The 18,546-nt window shown below is 43.2% G+C and overlaps 2 protein-coding genes across 4 annotated transcripts in view; one reads left to right on the forward strand and one right to left on the reverse strand.

The window, feature by feature from the left end:
• Window positions 1–4,021, reverse strand: part of SETD7 (SET domain containing 7, histone lysine methyltransferase) — a 31,537-nt gene extending 27,516 nt beyond the window's left edge. Inside the window, exon 1 of the mRNA XM_074950877.1 lies at window positions 3,847–4,021. Within this exon, the coding sequence (XP_074806978.1) occupies window positions 3,847–3,886 (40 nt within the window). The 5' untranslated portion in view covers window positions 3,887–4,021. The remainder of the gene's footprint in view (window positions 1–3,846) is intronic.
• Window positions 4,022–4,122: 101 nt separating this feature from the next.
• Window positions 4,123–18,546, forward strand: part of MGST2 (microsomal glutathione S-transferase 2) — a 64,194-nt gene continuing 49,770 nt past the window's right edge. For 2 of the 3 annotated variants that reach the window (XM_074950882.1, XM_074950885.1), the window contains exon 1: window positions 4,176–4,293. In XM_074950882.1, the coding sequence (XP_074806983.1) occupies window positions 4,291–4,293 (3 nt within the window). In that variant the 5' untranslated portion in view covers window positions 4,176–4,290. Of the gene's footprint in view, window positions 4,294–18,546 lie in introns of all 3 variants that reach the window. The other variant, XM_074950883.1, reaches the window with a different exon arrangement.

An 18,546-nucleotide genomic window follows, 5' to 3' on the forward strand; every position in this document is an offset into this window, starting at 1 on the left:
CGAGGAGAAAATATTTTCAGGTTAAGTCAAACTGTGCACACTGTACTGCAACAAAATATTTGTTCAGTTTGGTGAGGATGCTACTGGGGTGCAAAAACAAATAAAACTGTCATTATAATCTGTATAAACATACATTACATGCCAGAATTTTTGTGCAGTAGGAGGCATATTCTCCCAATGATTTTAACAGAGACCTGCAGTCTAGTGGCCTCTGTACAAAGCGAGAGCCATGAACTTGAGTTCTAACTTCAGACATGACAGAACAGTGGCTCTCAAATTTTTGTACTGGTGACCCCTTTCACATCGCAAGCCTCTGAGTGCAACTCCCCCTTGTAAATTAAAAACACTTTTTAATATATTTACCACCATTATAAATGCTGGCATCAAAGCAGGGGTTGTGGTGGAGGCTGACAGCTCATGACCCCCCATGTAATAACCTCAGAACCCCATCAGGGGTCTCCAACCCCCAGTTTGAGAACCTCTGACAGAGAGGGTCCAATTCTTCTCACATTACTTTTACATCAGAAAAAGTGAAAGGGGAAAAAAATTAAATCCAGCCTGCCTTAACCTAAGGCAAATCAATTTTAAGCTTAGTTACACTGGTGCAACTTTTCTAATATACACCAGGTCTTACGATTCAGTCCAATTCCTACTGAAGTCAACTGCAAAAGTCTCACTGATTACAGTGGAACCAAAATGGAATACTTCATTTCGCCTCCTCAATTGCCCCTATCCATTTGTAAAAGAGTTTTTCCTTCATTCCCTTATTTGGACATTATCAAGATTCTTGTATCTTCTCTAGATAGTAAACTCTTCAGAGCAGTGACCTGTCTTTCTGTGGGTTTGTAAAGCATGTAGCACACTAGACCCCCAGCCTTAACTGAGGCCTTTATACAAGGCTACAATACAAATAATAATAATAATAGGGTTAATAAGAGACTAAAACACATGAAGGCCAGCCTGGTGGTCTAGTAGTAGTGGTCTGTATCATGAGGCAACAGACCTGGGTACGATCTCATTCCTAGTTCTAGCCCTGGGGTAAGGGCAAAAAGGAAGTCCCTAATGTCACTCAAAAGCAATCCCTCTGCCAACCAATAGTTACCTTCAAAACTCACCCAAAAACACAGAGAAATAAGCCATTATATGAAACCATAACGTGCTGCAAAGGAACTAGCTATGATATCAGGAACCGTATCATCATGCCTAGCACAACTAAAAATAGCCCCCTTACAAGTATTTTTTGGCACGGATATAATACCAAGTTCCTACACAGGTACACGTATAGGCAGAGGCGGTCTACACATCACATCCACAGTATCCGGCACTTTCAGAAACCCCTCTATTCCCCCTTGCAATTTAAAGTTCCTATATAATCTATGAGTTTTGCATAGCCCCTATTGCTAAAATATCCAATCACTTATTATATCTGTCATAAGACCAGATTCTAGTAGTAGCTGCACAGCACACACTATCACACATCTACTGCCATGCTGCCAAGCTAAGCTCAGTAACCTCTTCAATAAGTGATAATGCACACTGGGTCCTGTTTGCCTGCCACAAGGTACAAGTAACCTGCCAATGACTGATGGGAGTTAGCTGTATTCTGCCACACAAATTCCAACATTGTGCTCTTAACCACGATATCAGAGTATCTAGGACTCCTCTTGGTAGTAGGAGCTGTGACCAGGAATTGTCAACTGGCAAATTTTACTTAAGAGCTTCACAAGGCAAATCCTGACTATATTCCTAAATGCCTAAAAGGGGAATGTATGTTGTTGACAGGGATGCCATTTGTGCTACTATAGGAAATTCTGGAATAGCTTTGACATCACAAACTTCTCCTTTTTAAGGTCTGTATCTGAGTCTCAAAACTCTTCTCTGGTCTTAAAAATGTGCCAACCAGGTGGTTAGCTTTGGGGAGGCACTAGGGCCCAAGGATAGAGCACTGGACCGGGAGTCAGGAGACCTGGATTCTATTCCAGCTGTGCTACTGATCTGCTGTGTGACCCTGAGCTTTTCACTGCCTGCCCCAGTTCCACCTTCCACTCTGTCTCCCTTGTCTCTTTACACAGTAAGCTCTTCAGGGTAGGGACCATCTCTCACTATGTAGGTATTTAGAGACTAGCGCACTGTCATCTGGGCCTGTGGATGCTCCTGTAATACAAAGAGTATCTCCATATATATATATATATATATATATATATATATATATATATATAGTGTGTGTGTGTGTATATTATATATATATATATATATATAATATACACACACACACACTAGTTAATAGTTTTGTCCTGCATCTTCAAGGCAAAATGTCAAGTTTTATATTGCAGAGAGCGTGTGTGTGGTGGGGAGGAGGAGGACAGTAATATTTTATATTTACATAGTGCCTTTCATGCTGAAGGACCTCAAATAACTTAGAGTCACTAGAAATATGGCACACTACTGCTAAAATGCAGTCACCTCAGAAGCAGAAGCAGGCAACTAACTGGTGCACACCATACGACACAAAAATGGGAAATATGAGAGTGGAAATGTTGGCTGTGGTGGTCTTTAAGTTGCACACTGAGCCATTGTTTTATACACTATCCTCCAAAAAATGTGGACCTGATTCTCTGTTGTCTTGCACTTTGTCTAGTCATTTACACCAATGCAAAGTGTGTGCAAATCAGGATAAGACACTACCAAATCAGAATGCAAGTGACCACACTAGGTGCAAGGCTACAGAGAATCAGATCCAATTACTTTAAGTTAAACACAAAGTAGATGCCACATACACTTATTTCTTGTTTCAGGTCAAATGTGTCAAAACAGAATAACTCCACTGAAGTCAATTCAGATTGACTGGATGTAAACTGTTGTAATACAGTACCAAACAGAATCTGGTCCTTAATTTGCCATGTAAACTAGGTCCTTTCTAGAAAGCCTCCAAGATCTTAACATCAGACAATTATATTTAAAATGAAATGTGTGTACTACCATTGTGATAGCGCATACTATAGAACACCAAGTGCTAGGGGCCCAGACCCCGAACCACTTAAGCATGGAAGTAACTGTATTCACTTAGCCCTGTCCTACTGAGTAGTTACTCGGGTCCTTAAGTATTGGAAGGATCAGACCCTAAAGATTTACACAGCACCATGTACTGATGAACAGCAACGATCTATTTAGCTGAAAAACGAGTGGCTACTCTCAAAAAAAAAAAAAAATATATATATATATATAAATAGGCCTGCAACAAACCAGGCACGAACCGTTCTTCTCCATGGCACTAAGTTTTCCAAGGCATCAGATACCATCTGAAACCTTCTGCCCCACCAGAGATCTTGCCTCGCTATAAAAAGCTGCTTCAAGCACTTTTTTAAAAAAATGTCGTGAAAACAAAAAGCGGCTCCTTACAAAGGAGCCACCGCCCCGCTGCTCTTTACGCATGGGGGTGGAGGGGGGCCGGCTCCGGCTCGGCGGGCCGAAGCCGGTAGCGAGAGGCGGAGCGCACCAGCCTGGAGGACGGGGCAGCGGGGCCCGGGCTGGGAGGCTGCTGGGGGGCGGCGCGCGGCCCAGGCCGTGCCACGTGCTGGCCCCTGCACGCCAAGGCTGGGCTGCGGGAGGGGGGGGGGGCGCTCGCACTGCGCAGGCCGGCTCTGCCCGCCCCCAAACTTGCCCCCAGCCCCCACCCCAGGGGGAGCTGTAAGGCCCAGGGGGCTGCAGCAGGTTCCGGGCCCCGGCGGCTGCAGGCTGGGGCGGGCAGAGCCGTGCCTGGGGGGCAGGGGGCGGCCGCTCGGCAGCGCGGGGCTGGCGGCGAGCCGCGGTGACCCGGGCTACCCCCGCCGGACGGGGCTCGGTTACCTTCCACGGTCTCCTCCAGCGTGTCCTCATCGCTGTCCATGGCCGGGGCCGGGGCCGGGGCCGGGGCCGGGGCCGCTGTCCGCGCTCTCCCGCCCTGTCTCCCCCTAGAGCCCGCGGAGCGAACGGCTCCGCGCACCCCGACCGCGGCGTCTGTGCGGGCGCCGGGCTCGCTGCGCTTTGTTATAGAGCAGCTGATCCGCTGACATCACCCAGGCAGGGCCGGGGCCGCCGCCTGACTGACAGCTCCCTGCAGCGCCCGGCCCGCCAGGCAGGCCCACCCCCGCCGCGCGCACAGCCAGGCCCACCCGCGACCCGCCCCGCCGGGAGGTGGGCGCCGAGACAGGGCGAAACCCACCCGCCTAATGCACGGAAACCGGCACCGGGGAGGCCCTCACACCCAGTCCGCGGGCAGCCAGCAGAATCAGCAACCCCCCGTGTTCCACAATGGTGAGTCAAGGCACCCAACATCAGAAGATTGATTAAAAATCATGAGATTTAAAAAACAAAATCAATTTTAGATTATTTTTGTCTTCCAACAATTGAAGCTTTAGGAGACATGTGGCTCACAGTTGTGAGTTTCATCAGCAGCCTTATCTTACAGAAAAAAGGAAAGCTGAGATTCTCATGAAACAACATGATTCCTGTAGCCAGGGGCTTAAGAAAAACACCAAATATCACAAATCGTGAGAGCTGGCAAGATACTGAGTCACGCACAAACTCTGAGAAAATGGCAGACACACAGTGGTGGCCTGGCATGCACAAATCGGGGGGGCTCCCCAAAAGAACCCTGCACACACACAGCAGGACTGACTGTCCCAAAGAGAAGGTGTGAATCTGCACTGGATTCTTTTTTAGGGATGTCCCCAAATTACTATGAATCCTACATGACCGCAAAGGAATAAAGCAGAACCTTTCTTGCTTTGTAGCCTTTGACCTGCTAGAAGACCTTAATCTGGTAATGCTAAAGAAGAGTTTTCTAGCTCAGGGCTTCTCCAAATTTTTCATTCAATAGACCGCTTTGTAAAGAGATCCTCTTTTGGATGCATCTCCCTACCCAGCACCTATCCCCCACTCCTTGGTACTTGGTTGTGCAGGCCATCAGGAAGATCTCTGGTGGCCCACAGACCAGTTTGGTGTGGTCTTTTTCACTGGTTCTCTGTTAGGGGAACAGACAAAACAGCTGTGGATGATATTCTGGACAGAACTGTAACTACTACAATATTTGAATACTATTTCTCTTACGTTCACTTAGTCTAATAATTGTTAGAGGTGTTAAATTTAACTGCATGGCAATATAGAGAACGCTGTGTTTAAGGGTCAATGTATTGTTTTAGGAGGGGATGTGGAGGCTTCTTGCAGAAAGTCCGTATTGCCTATAGAACAGCTCCTCTTCCACAGCAAGAAAAAAAACAACAACCTTCAAAGCATGGAACAATGCCCGTCTTATTTGTAAATTCTTGTCATCAGTATCTAGGAGTTGCTTTCTTCTGGACACAGAGTACAAGCTCTTTCCTAGACTTTCAAACATTTAGTAAATAATACAAACTTCAAAACACCACAATGAGGTAGTTATTATTACAATTTTATAGATGGCAACACTGAAGCAAACAGTTAAGATCAACATTTATTTAAAAACTTGGGTGCCTAAAGTTAGGTACTTATATCCATATATGGTAATTACATAAAGGAGGCCTAATTTTCAGGGTACCCTGAGTTCCTACTCACTGACTTCAATGTGTGTTCAGCACCACAGAAATTCAGGGCACTTTTAATTAGATATCTAACTTTAGTCAACTAATTTTGAAAACTTGGCCTATATCTCCTGACACCCAGCCTTGTGTTTTGTCCAGCCTTTACCTAGTCTGTGTTATGTCAGCTTATGCTGCAGGTCACTTTTTGAATATGTACTCATAGTTTGGCCTACTTTAATCAAGATTAGGAGCCCCCCCAAAAAGGGGGGGGAGGGTTTCCTTCAAATCATTCAATTGGAGTGGTGGAGTATGCCTCCTCTCCAGGTCCTCAGTATCTCCAGGGATTCCCTGCACAGAGGCCCTATGCCTCCACCCCCACTCTGGAACGGCAGATTTCCCTGATTCCATGTTACCACAGGTCCAAGACTTTTTTAGTAGGGGCTTTCCCAACACAGAGGGAACATTAGGCTTAGCCTGTATTAACTCCTGAGCGAACATCCTATGGTTCTGGGCATTAACTATGCACTTCTTTCCTCCCTGGCCCCTCCCCACGCAAAAATCCCTGAACCCACTGAGTGCCCAAGTCCACTTGAGCTGTTTAATGGTGGAATCAGAAATGGAACTCAGCAATTCCTACCTTGCAGAGCTCAAATCCTCTGCTTGCTTTCAGGCAGTAAAAGAGGAGAGCAGATAGGACATTGTGTCACAAATACTATGGTGATTGATGCTATAGAAAAACCTGAATGCCTTAGAGATTCTTCCTGCCAAGACCTTGAATTCATCTCTAGTAAAAGATATTCTTTCCTATGGTCTCATGTCATGTATTATTTTATTTGCCTGGCAGTAACAAAGCTTTTGATCTCAGGGTTCAAAACAGAGAAACACTGCAAATTATTTTATGGAATAAAGTGCAAGGAATGTGTACCTCTAGAGAGGTTGTATTTGTTCTGTTAGCCTATCATCTTTCAAGACTCATAAAAAAGATAACACATTAGAGTTATAAATGTATTGAGAGATTACACCACCAAAAAATATTATCTGGTATTTTAAAAACAAATTTACCCCTCCAGCTGCTTAAGTTACAAGCTTTATGGCAGTCATGCTTTTGACACATGGTTTATGGAAAACTGCTACTTTGCCAGTTAGAGCTATTACTTCATTTCCTGGCTGGAGGTATGTTCCTATTATGACAAGTTTTCATCAAAAATAAACTGAATAATAGGGAAACAAGGAAACATTTGAACTTGTTTTTCAGCTCTTTAAATGTAGTGCAGCACTTCCACTATAATTAGTATGTGATTCTCTCTCTGTAGAGAGAGAATATATAGTGATGTGGTATAAAGAGAGAGAATATATAGTGATGTGGTATAAAGGTTTTATTGACTTGATTTTAGGATGGCTAAACTGCCAACTTGCTCCTGTGTATGAGATGACCTCTTAGGATTGGTCCACCAAGACACTAATCGCTCTTCACTCAAATCCCTCTTTCCAGAAAAAAAAATATTTTAGGCATCTCCTTACATCATAAAAGAAGCAAGAAAGGGCACAAATCCATTTTTCTCCTTTGCAGGTCACCTTTAAGGTGTTGCCTCTCTCTGCAAAATTCCCATTCCCTCCTAACCTGTGACAGAAATGTCAAGCTTGGATTACTGAGTGATAGTACTGCAGGTAGAGTATCAGTCCAGTCCGGTGTACAATTTGTTAGAGGAATCCCAGCTAAAAACCCTCTTTCAGACTCCATCTGGGACTTTAGAAACCTCTGTGGTCAGGCCTGTGCACTAGGATGTAGAGGGATAGGGATGTGCTGTAAGCTTTGGCCAGTGTCAGAGCCAGCAAAGGAAGAAAGCCAAGGTTCAAAAGTGGTCTTTTTTAAAAAAAGTCCTTGCTGCTCTTTGCACAGCTGAGAGTGAGGATTAATTTTAGTCACCCAGTGAAAGGGAATCATCACCCATTGCCACCAGCTTACAGGAAGATTTTCCAAGAGATACGTCTATGGATTTGTCATTTCTCTATTGGAAGGCATTTGTGCTCAATGGAATGCTTTGCTTTCAAAAGCCTTAGTTATATTATTTGTTGTGTTATTCTGCATCACATTGCAAAGTCTGACATTTTATGTTACCATGAGGCTTTGATTTCAGTTACATAACCTGTGTCAGTTTGAAATGAGCCCAAGCTGCTATAACACGTGAGGCTGGGCAGGTATCTAAAAAGGTATGACTAGCTCAGCATAAGAGTTTGTCTCTCCTTTTTTCTGAAACATTTTGAAAAAAATTGTTAATAAAAATTAATGTCCTGGCAATTGAGTTTCAGATTTCTATTTTCCCACCTGTGTGTGTAGAGGGTCACGTGGTAACACCCAAATTGAAGCTTAATTTACTTATTTGGTGCCAAGCAACATCATATCTGGGATCTTACACTATTTTAAATAATAAATACATCTACACTGTTTGCAAGAGGCAGCAGGAATCAGGGCCTATTCCTTATCTGTAATTATGCTTCTTTGACGGTATCGTCATATCAGATTCCCACGGCTGAGTCTCCAGTTGCTAGTACAGAGAAACTGTCCTAGCTCTGAGTTTTGAGGCAGCTGTTGTTGAGCACATCTCTGCTTCATCATACATACTGATCATCCGTCAATAGCTTACCTGTCTAGAACCTTCCCAGTTATTTCCTCCACATGAGCCAGCTGGGAAACAAAGCAGGAAATGCACATACTTTCCAAATAAAAAATAACAGCTCCTCCTTGAGGCTGTACAGAAACATATCCATAAAAGGCGCCTTAAAAACCAGAACCACCAAATAGTGCAGGGACACGGCTGGGTAAACAGTACTCCTGTGACATCCTATCACTTTAAAAATCAATCTTTCATACAGCTTTAACACTCTTGGGCCCCACTCTTGCACTGTGGTCCACATAGATGGACTGCAGCATACACACAGAGCCCCCCCACTGAAGCCACTGTGCAGCTGTCCTCAAGGGTGGATCACAATACACGATCAGGGTCTTAAAGACTGCAGTTTGAAGAGTATCTCAGAGTAGAAATGGATACCCAATACTGTCACAAACAACACAATGGCAGCTCATTAGAAAGCAGTAATGAATAACATGAAAAGTTTAATATCTATATCAGTATCTTTACATGCTCACCTCCTTCATCTCCCTCCTCAAAACCCACCTCTGGCACAAGGAGTTAAAGAAATCAGGCAATTAATGATAGCTCAATTGAGGAACAGATGGAGGTAGTTGGCACTTGCTTTATTGATAGTAATAAAATATCAAGTGTTTTATACACACACAGTCTATATTTGATTGTATCTCTCTAACCCCACCCTTCACACATCACTTAATTTAAGTTCTTTGGGGGAAGAAATTGTGTAATTCTACATGTCTGTAGCACAATGAGACACTGATCCTGACTGGAGCCTCGGGCGGGGGACTACCGTAATTAATATTGAACAATAATAATAATTTCTCCAAATAGAGAAGAAGTATGTGTGGTGCATAGTGGAGAAGATGTTGAATGGCTACTGCACAATGAGCTGAGGGAGCATGGCCTACAGCACCAATAGGCTTTGAAAGATCCTGCTACTCTAGGGCCACTTTCCCTGGAGTGCTGAAATGGACCCAGGCAGACTAAGAAAGAAACAGAAATGTACTGGGCCTGGCTCTGGATAGAGCCAATACAGCATTCCTGGTGTTGCTATGAAATGCAGCAAGTTGTTGGCAGAGCTGGAATGGCAGCAGCTAAAGTTTGGTGTCCAGCCCCATGAGGCAGCACCTTCACTGATTGCGTTCCAAAAGGAACTGACTGAGAGGATCCTAGAGAGCTCAAGTACTGCAAGTTGTCAGCACCCAACCTTGAAAATGTTGGCCACAGCATCCACAGGTTGATATGATCTTCTGTCCCTGTTCTAAAGTAGACTGACTTCCAAAGTGTGGTGTCTTCACACTGGCACCGATCTACTTTCAGTACATGTCTCCAAAGAAGACTGACTCCTACAGCATTGGGTTGCGTGGCTGGCACCACCACCATTCCCTGCTCATGCTAGGGGTTGGCTGACTCCAAGAACAGATTGTGGTGTTCACTAATCACTCTGAGCTACACAGTCTGACACAGGTCTTCTTCATTCAGTGTCTGGCTTCTAACTGATCAGCATTATTTGCCAGGCAAGCTGGCTCCCTGGCATTTTTTCTCTCCTTCAATGCACATAAATTCTCTTTTGCTGCCTGGGTCATGCCCTTTCTGCAAATCCCTGGGCTGCTTTGATATTGCATTAGCTCAAACGAGGACCGGCTCTAGGCACCAGCAAAGCAAGCAAGTGCCTGGGGCGGCACAATTCCAGGGGCGGCGTTCTTCTGGCCATCCGTTTTTTTTTTTTTTTTTTTTGCTTGCTTGGGCAGTTGCGCTCTTGGAGTGGCAAAGTTTTTGCTCGGGGCAGCAAAAAACCTAGAGCCAGCCCTGGCTCAAAGCTAACATTAATGCAGGCCTGGAATTTGCAGAAAACTAAAGCTATTATTGTGGTATAACAGCACTTGCTACCTTGTTTCAAGCATGGTGGAAAGAACTTGCTTCATTTTGTTAATTATACTTACATTTTCAAAAGGACACTGCCAATGTAGCGTATGGATTTTGCATCTATATGTCTGCTGTAAGGAGTGTGTTCTCATCTTGGTGGTCAGAGATTTACACATATAATTCCAATTCATGTTAATGAGTTAATCCTTTTGGCAACACACACTGCTGAACTAAGCCCTCCATTCAGGGTGCCTATGTCACGTCAGTGACAAGGAATAGATGTTTACAGACATATTCCTCAACCAATACGGGGTATGCCTTAAATATTCAAAAGGTTGGGACAGATCTTGATAAAAATATGTAGTTGTTTAACCTCTTTTGCCTTGAACTAGACTGGAAGTGTTATGACAGAGAGCAGGAAGGATGCGCTCATAATTAAGGTATAGAATTACGTGTCAGATGACCTGGGTTTTATTCCTTGCTGTGTGACAAATGTCCTTTGGAGTCTTGTGCAGGTCACTGTAAAAGAGCTCGGCATTGGCCTAACTCTCTTCCTATTACCACTGATTTCAGTTTGAGCAGAAGTAGCCAGTGCCGACCACTTTTGAAAATCCCACACCTGCAGTTTCCACTGAAATCTGTGCACCCAAACTCGTGAGTGCTCAGCACCTCTGAAAATCAATGTATGATTGCTCCATGCCTCAGTTTTCCACAGTCTACTGTGAAACTAAATTACTGTTTGTAAAGCACTTTGAGATCCTTGAATCCATAAATCTTAAGTATTACTAGTGGTTTGGGACTTCCTATTTATGTCTGGGAACAAAGCAGAAGTGCAGAAATACACAATTATTTTAAGATTGATTAGGTTTTGTCTATATCAAACATTCATTTCAATGTTTAGTCTAGAGTAGTTAGCCCATTCCGATACCCCCTCTCTGTCACTGGCCAAACCAAAACCCTCAAAACCCTCGTCCATGCACTCCCAAACTCTGGGGAAGTGTAGAGCCAGATCCAAACTTTGGAACTAAGCTTGACTACACTTCAGGGAAAACTGACAGTATGAGTGTTGCTCAGAGGGAACCAAGTCATTCTTCACAATATACCTGGAAAGACTGTGATCAACTGTAATTGCTTATTATGCAGAGAGTCTCACCCATCATTTCCAAAAGATTATCTTTCATTGCAGTCTGGTGAGATAATCCTCACCTCTTATAACCAGCTCAGTCTTAAGGCGGATTTCCTCTTGTCTCAAAGAGACTAAAAGAAGCACGGAGGTTGAGAAGTGTATATTTCTAAAGTCTAAAATAATTTTGCAAACTTGGTACCTGGCTACAGAAAAGATGCATAAGGTATACAACACAAACATAATAGACTTGAATGCCCTACACCCCAGTTCAGGGAGCATTATATGCACTCGCTGTGGGGGAAGCTGTACTTCATGGCAGATTCAACACCTTGTCCTGTCAAGGGAAGGCTCTTAGACAGTCGGCATTTGGATACCGTGGTGATGGGTAAGAACCAGATAAATAAGAACCCTAACTAGAGGTTGCTTGAGAAATGAACTGATTCAGTTCATCTCCTTAGTGTTCTGTCCCATAGGCAACGACTTCTGCTGGCGCTGGTGGCTGCTCGACCCCCCCTCTGCCTCCGGCCTCGCCCTGACTCCACTCCTGCCCCACCCCCATTCAAACCCCTCCCCCAAAGTCCCCACCCCAACTCCACCCTCTCCTTTCCTCTATTCCAACTCCTTCCCCAAATCTCCATCCTGGCCCCGCCTCTTCCCTGCCTCCTCCCCTGAGCGTGCCACATTCCCGCTCTCCCCCCCCCCCCCCGAGATTGTTACTCTGTCAAACAGCAGTTTGGTGGCGGGAAGCACTGGGAGGTAGGCGGAGGAGCGGGGACCCGGCACACTCAGGGGAGGAGGTGGAGGGGAGGGGAGCTTGGCTGCTGGTGGGTGCAGAGCACCAACTAATTTTTCCCCATGGGTGCTCCAGCCTCGGTGCACCCACGGAGTCAGTGCCTATGTTCTGTCCACACTCTCTCCCAGCCAGGGCTACCCTGTGAATACACAGGGACAACTTGCTCTTCACAGCACCTATCATGAGTAGCTGGCAGGCACCTTGGGCATGTTTGCTGAGGTAAAGGAGGAGGATGCCTTTCCACAGGCAATCCAAACAACTATTCCAGCTAGGGTAACCAGATGTCCCAATTTTATAGGGACAGTCACGATATTCAGGGCTTTGTCTTACATAGGTGCTTATTACCCCCCCCCCCACCTCTAGTCCTGATTTTTCACACTTGCTATCTAGTCACCCTAATTCCAACCCTTGGGATGGAGTAGCTTCTGCAGCCCTTGACCTCCCTATGTGGATGTCAAAAGTTGGTAGATCCACATAGGCACACATGCTCCCCTCAGCCCCATCTGAGCACCACAGAACTGAGGGTGGTGCAAAACGTTTGTGTGTGCTTCTGAAATTCTACACCCTTTGCACAACTATCACACTGCAGGGGAAGAGGTGGGAGATGTTGCAGCCTGCACACGCAATTCAACTGTTTAGCTGCAGTGCGTACTTGTGCTTTACAGTAGCAAGCAGAGTTACTAATTACAGCAGGTCTCCATGCACATGCAGCTTATATAATCATCATACTAGTGCCACAAGCCCCTCCGTAATCAAGGCCCTGCCACAATTTTCATTACATTTCATTTCTCATAGGTTAATAACTAAACACATTCTTCCCATACTGAAACGTGGCAGAGAAAAATCTCAATCGGAGTGAATTGTGAAGTTTTTCCTTCAAAACTGTTAATACTAATTTTCTGTAGGGAGTTAAAAAAACAAAGCACAGGCTCACTGGGCTTGTATAACTACAAACTGACATTCAGTAAAAGAAATTTCAGACAGTTGCCTATACCGTTCTGGCAATTCAATTTAAAAAACCCCAACTATATCATTCACAAACGCGTCACTCAGCATGTTGTCATCAGCCCTATCCATAACATTATGATGGTCCCATAGCATATTTTAACATAAGATAGTTGGGAATGGATAAGCTATAACATTTCGCAATCTGTACTGAGTATGCAGTTTTGAAAATTAGGTAAATAAGCATTTCCTAGGGAGACAGTTTCCTTTCCAAATACCAACCAAGCAAACTTATCACTCACTGTCACCTTTGGATTTACTCTCTTTCCCCCCTTTTTGTCTATTTAGTACCCTCATTTGTGAGGCATCTCAATATATGCACCAATCCTGCATTTGGATCTCTGAAGGTGAACCCGTACACTCAGATGTAGTCCTCATTGGTTCAGCAACATCCGGCTGCCCTAATGGTCCCTTGGGGCCAGCCATTGTACTGCTGAGCCAGGACTGGAGGAGTCGAGAGAGGGCTTAAAGCCACCTTTGTGCACAAGGACACTCTCTCTTCCCCCAAAGTTGCTCTGTGTGCTCCTCATCTGCATCCTCATCAAGGATCAGAACTAAAGTGTTTAAAGTATCAGGCTAAGAAGCATTGGAGATTCCCCAGTTGTGCTGTCTCCAGGGGATGCATATTTTGCACTACTAGAGAAATAATGTAGTCACCATGGAGAGACAACAGAAATGATCATGTGTATTAAATCTTAATGCAGTAGAACCTCAGAGTTATGAACTGACCGGTCAGCCACACACCTCATTAAGAACCAGAAGTATGCAATCAGGCATCAGCAGAGACCCAAACCCCCTCCCCCAAACCAAATACAGTAAACTACTGTGTTAAATGTAAATTACTAAAAAATAAAGGAAAGTTTAAAAAAAGATTTGACAAGGTAAGGAAACTGTTTCTGTGCTTGTTTCATTTAAATTAAGATGGTTAAAAGCAGCATTTTTCTTCTGCATGGTAAAGTTTCAAAGCTGTATTAAGTCAATGTTCAGTTGTAAACTTTTGAAAAAAACAACAATACGTTTTGTTCAGAGTTACAAACAACCTCCATTCCCGAGGTGTTCATAATGCTGAGGTTCTACTGTAAGTTAATTTAATTTGCCCAAAATATCAGTATTTGCCTGAAACTGTTAAATGTGTGTTATGTCCCTGGTGTTACACCACTGTATACAATAATAGCACTAGGCCTGACCTGCAATGGCAGCTAATTAGTTCCTGTCACCAGAGGGCATCAGAGGACAAGCTGATTTTTAGATAGCACAAGCCATATCTTCCTTTTAGGTTTCAGAGTAACAGCCGCGTTAGTCTGTATTCGCAAAAAGAAAAGGAGTACTTGTGGCACCTTAGAGACTAACCAACTTATTTGAGCATAAGCTTTCGTGAGCTACAGCTCCTCACGAAAGCTTACGCTCAAATAAATTGGTTAGTCTCTAAGGTGCCACAAGTACTCCTTTTCATCTTCCTTTTAGTTACACCAGCACAACTTCAGTAAGGTCAGCGGACCTGTGTCTCCTCTCCCATTGTTTTGACACTGGTGTAATGTCATCAACTTCACCTACCCAGAGTGAGAGGGGAATAAGGCCAAGTGCTTAAGGATGCTCCTTAAGTGAGTTGGTCATTTGGAGCCTTCCATTAGGATGGAGCTGGTTGCTCCCTGCACTGTGCCAGCCCTGCTCTATGGGCTGAAGCCATTACCCCACCTCCTACCTGCCCCTCCCTACCTTCTTTTTCTGCACCCTGCTTCCTAAAAGCACATAGACCACAGGGACTGTCTGCTATTGTGTGCCACTCCTGTGCAGTTGTGCAAGGGAGAGGGAATCGCCTTGCTTGCTCCTCTACAGGGACTACACACAACCGGGCACAAAGGCTTCAGCATAGTTCAGGAACATAATTAAACCGTGCTTCAGTCATGCCTACATTGCAAGCCAAAGCCTGGCTGGAACAGTGTTGGGAATTATTTTTGTGGTAGGCAGGCTCACCAACACCATACTAATAATATTTAGCACTTCTTGCCACGTTTTCTGAAAGTGCAATACAAAATGCTTAAGTCTTGTCACACATGACAGAGAAACTGAGACCCAGAGAGTTTTACTTACCCTGGCCACGTAGTGAGCAGATAGCCAAGCTGGGAAGATACATTCCCATATGACTTCCCCTCTGTTTGCTTTTGTAGTGTGGGTGAGACCCGTAATGTACAGTGAGATTAGATGGCTCTTAAAGTTTCATATGGATTCTCACTACCACTTGGGAGTGATTCATGGGATTTGTTTTTACATTAAATGCAGGTTCAGTTGCTCAGTGTGAGAGGATTTTTTTTAGTCTTGACTGAGGTGTACATTTTAAAGTTAGTTTTATTTCCCACATTAATTATGAGAATAGATATAGCATAAGAAATCTGCAGTTTGTCTGGTGGTGTAATAACAAAAGCAGACATATGTCAGTTAAGCAGAGAAAGATACTGTCCATGAAAATAAAACCAATCTTTTTTATGCATTCTGAACACATTACATTTAAATGGAATGGGGTAGGCCAAGTGACTTAATTTTTACCACTTTTGCTTCTTCTTAAAAATAAACTCTCATTTAACCTTCAAAATTATGACCAATAACAGAAACTACAAACCTCAAATAATAATAAAACAATGATAATAGTAATAGTCAAAAATAAAGCATTTGTTAAAAGATTTAAAAACAATTTAAGACAATTAGCCATCTTTTTTTAAATAAAAAAAATTAACAATTTGCTTTGCATGCTTATCTCAGAACAAGATCACCACATATGAGAATTTTAAAAACAATATTTTGTTTTAAAGTAACTTTGAAAACAATTGTAGTTTGCCAAGGTGCTTGTGAGTATGTATTAACCCTTTAGGCCCCAACATGGGACACCAAAAATGTTGTAATCATCTAGGTGGAATAAGAAGTCGGTAAAGTATAGGTAGGAGTGAGAGAGAAACAGTGAAACATAAGAGTCCCGTTTAAATATAACACGTGAAGGTGAGCAACTGAATATTGACAGAATGATACAAGTGCTTATATACAAATGCTAGAAGTATAAATACTAAGATGGTAAACTATAATGCCTGGCATTAAGTGAGGATATTGATAGAGTAGGCTTTGAGGAAACTTAGTGGAATGATGATGATCAGTGGGACATAGTAATACTAGAGTACAAAATATATAGGAATGACAGAGTAGGTCATGCTGATGGGGGAGTGGTGCTATATGTGAAAAAGCATAGTGTCAAAGTAAAAATCTTAAGATGAATCAAATTGTACCATAAAATCTTTATGGATAGAAATTCCATGCTTGAATAATAAGAGGATAGCAGTAGGAATATTCTACTGACCACATGACCAGGATAGGAACAGTGATTGTGAAATGCTCAGGGAGGTTAGAGAGGCTAAAAAAGCAGAACACACAATAATAATGGGGGATTTCAATTATCCTCATATTGACAGGGTATGTGTCACCTCAGGATGGGGTGCACAGATGACATTTCTAGACACCATTAATGACTGACCGTTTCTTGTAGCAGCTAGTCCTGGAACCCACAAGGGGAGAGGCAATTCTTGATTTAGTCCTAAATGGCACACAAGATCTAGTCCAAGAGGTGAATATAGCTGAACTGATCAGTAATAGTGACCATAAATTAAATTTAACTTAACATCTTTCTAGGGTGGAAAATGCCAAAGAAACTTACCACAATAGCAGTTAACTTCAAAAAGGGGAACTACACAAAAATGAGGAAGCTAGTTAAAAATTAAAAGGAACAGAACTGGACACTGTGGGACCCTACTCAACTGGAGTATCATGTCTAGTTCTGGGTGCCACATTTCAGGAAAGATGTGGACAAATTGGAGAGAGTCCAGAGAAGAGGGACAAAAATTATTAACGGTCCAGAAAACATGACCTATGAGGGAAGACTGAAAAAATTGGGTTTGTTTAGTCTGGAAAAGAGAAGACTGAGAGGGGACATGATAACAGTTTTCAAGTACATAAAAGGTTGTTACAAGGACAAGGGAGAAGAATTGTTCTTAACTTCTGAGGATAGGACAAGAAGCAATGGGCTTAAATTGCAGTAAGGGAGGTTTAGGTTGGACATTAGGAAAAACTTCCTGTCAGAGTGGTTAAGCACTGGAATAAAATTGCCTAGGGAGGTGGTGGAATCTCCATCATTGGAGATTTTTAAGAGCAGGTTAGACAAACTCCTGTCAGGGATGGTCTAGAGATAATACTTAGTCCTGCCATGAGTGCAGGGGACTGGAGTAGATGACCTCTCAAGGTCCCTTCCAGTCCTGTGATTCAATAAGGCAGGCCAAGAAAGAATTAAGAGCAACTAAAGACATTAAAAAAATGTTGTTGTTAGTTGTTAAGTACACCAGAAGCAGGAAGTCTGCCAAACAGTCAGTGGGGCCACTGGACAACTGAGGTGCTAAAGGAGTACTCAGGCAAGACAAGGCTATCACAGAGAAGCAAAATGAATTCTTTGCATCAATTTTCACTGCAGAGGATATGGAGGACATCCCCCCACCCGAGCCATTCTTGTTAGGTGACTACTCTACTGACACCTGAATTTGGAACAGTTCCTCAGAGAAGGTTTGGGAACAAACTGATACATTAAACCGTAATAAGGTCACCAGGACCAGATGGCATTCATCCAAGAGTTCCAAAGGGACTCAAATATAAAATTGCAGAGCTACTAACTGTGGTATGTAACCTATCACTTAAAATCAGCCTCTGTACCAGATGACTGGCAGATAGCTAATGTAACACTGATTTTTTTAAAAAAAAAGCTTGCCAGGATCACCTCTGGTGCCTAACTTCAGTACCAGGCAAATTGGTTAAAACTATAGTAAAGTATGGTAAAGAACATAATTATCAGACACATAGATGAACACTATGTGTTAAGGAAGAGACAATGCAGCTTTTGTAAAGGGAAATCATGCCTCACTAATGTACTAGAATTTTTTGAGGGTACCAGACAGCAAGCATATGTACGAGAGTGTTCCACTCAATATAGTGTACTTGGACTGTCAGAAAGCCTTTGACAAGGTCCCTCAAAAGTTCTTAAGCAAAGTAAGCAGTCATGGGATAAGAGGAAAGGTCCCTTCATGGATCAGTAGCTGGTTAAAAGATAGGAAACAAAGGGTAGGTATAAATAGTCAGTTTTCACAATGGAGAGAGGTAAATAGTGGTGTCCCCCAACATTCATAATGATCTGGAAAAAAGGGTGAAACAGTAAGGTGGCAAAATTTGCAGATGACACAAAATTACTCAAGATAGTTAAGTCCAAAGCTGACTGGGAAGAGTTACAAAGGGATCTCACTACACTGAGTGTCTAGGCAACAAAATGGCCAATGAAATTCAATGTTGAGAAGTGCAAAGTAATGTACATTGGAAACAAAATCCCAATTGTTGGGGTCTAAATTAGCTATTACCACTCAAAAGAGAGATCTTGGAGTCATCGTAGATAGTTCTCTGAAAACATCCCTTCAAAATGCAGCGGTAGTCAAAAACCTAATAGAATGTTAGGAACCATTAGGAAAGAGATAAATAATAAAACAGAAAATA

This window comes from Natator depressus, chromosome 4, assembly GCF_965152275.1.
Source record: "Natator depressus isolate rNatDep1 chromosome 4, rNatDep2.hap1, whole genome shotgun sequence".
Taxonomy (NCBI): domain Eukaryota; kingdom Metazoa; phylum Chordata; order Testudines; family Cheloniidae; genus Natator; species Natator depressus.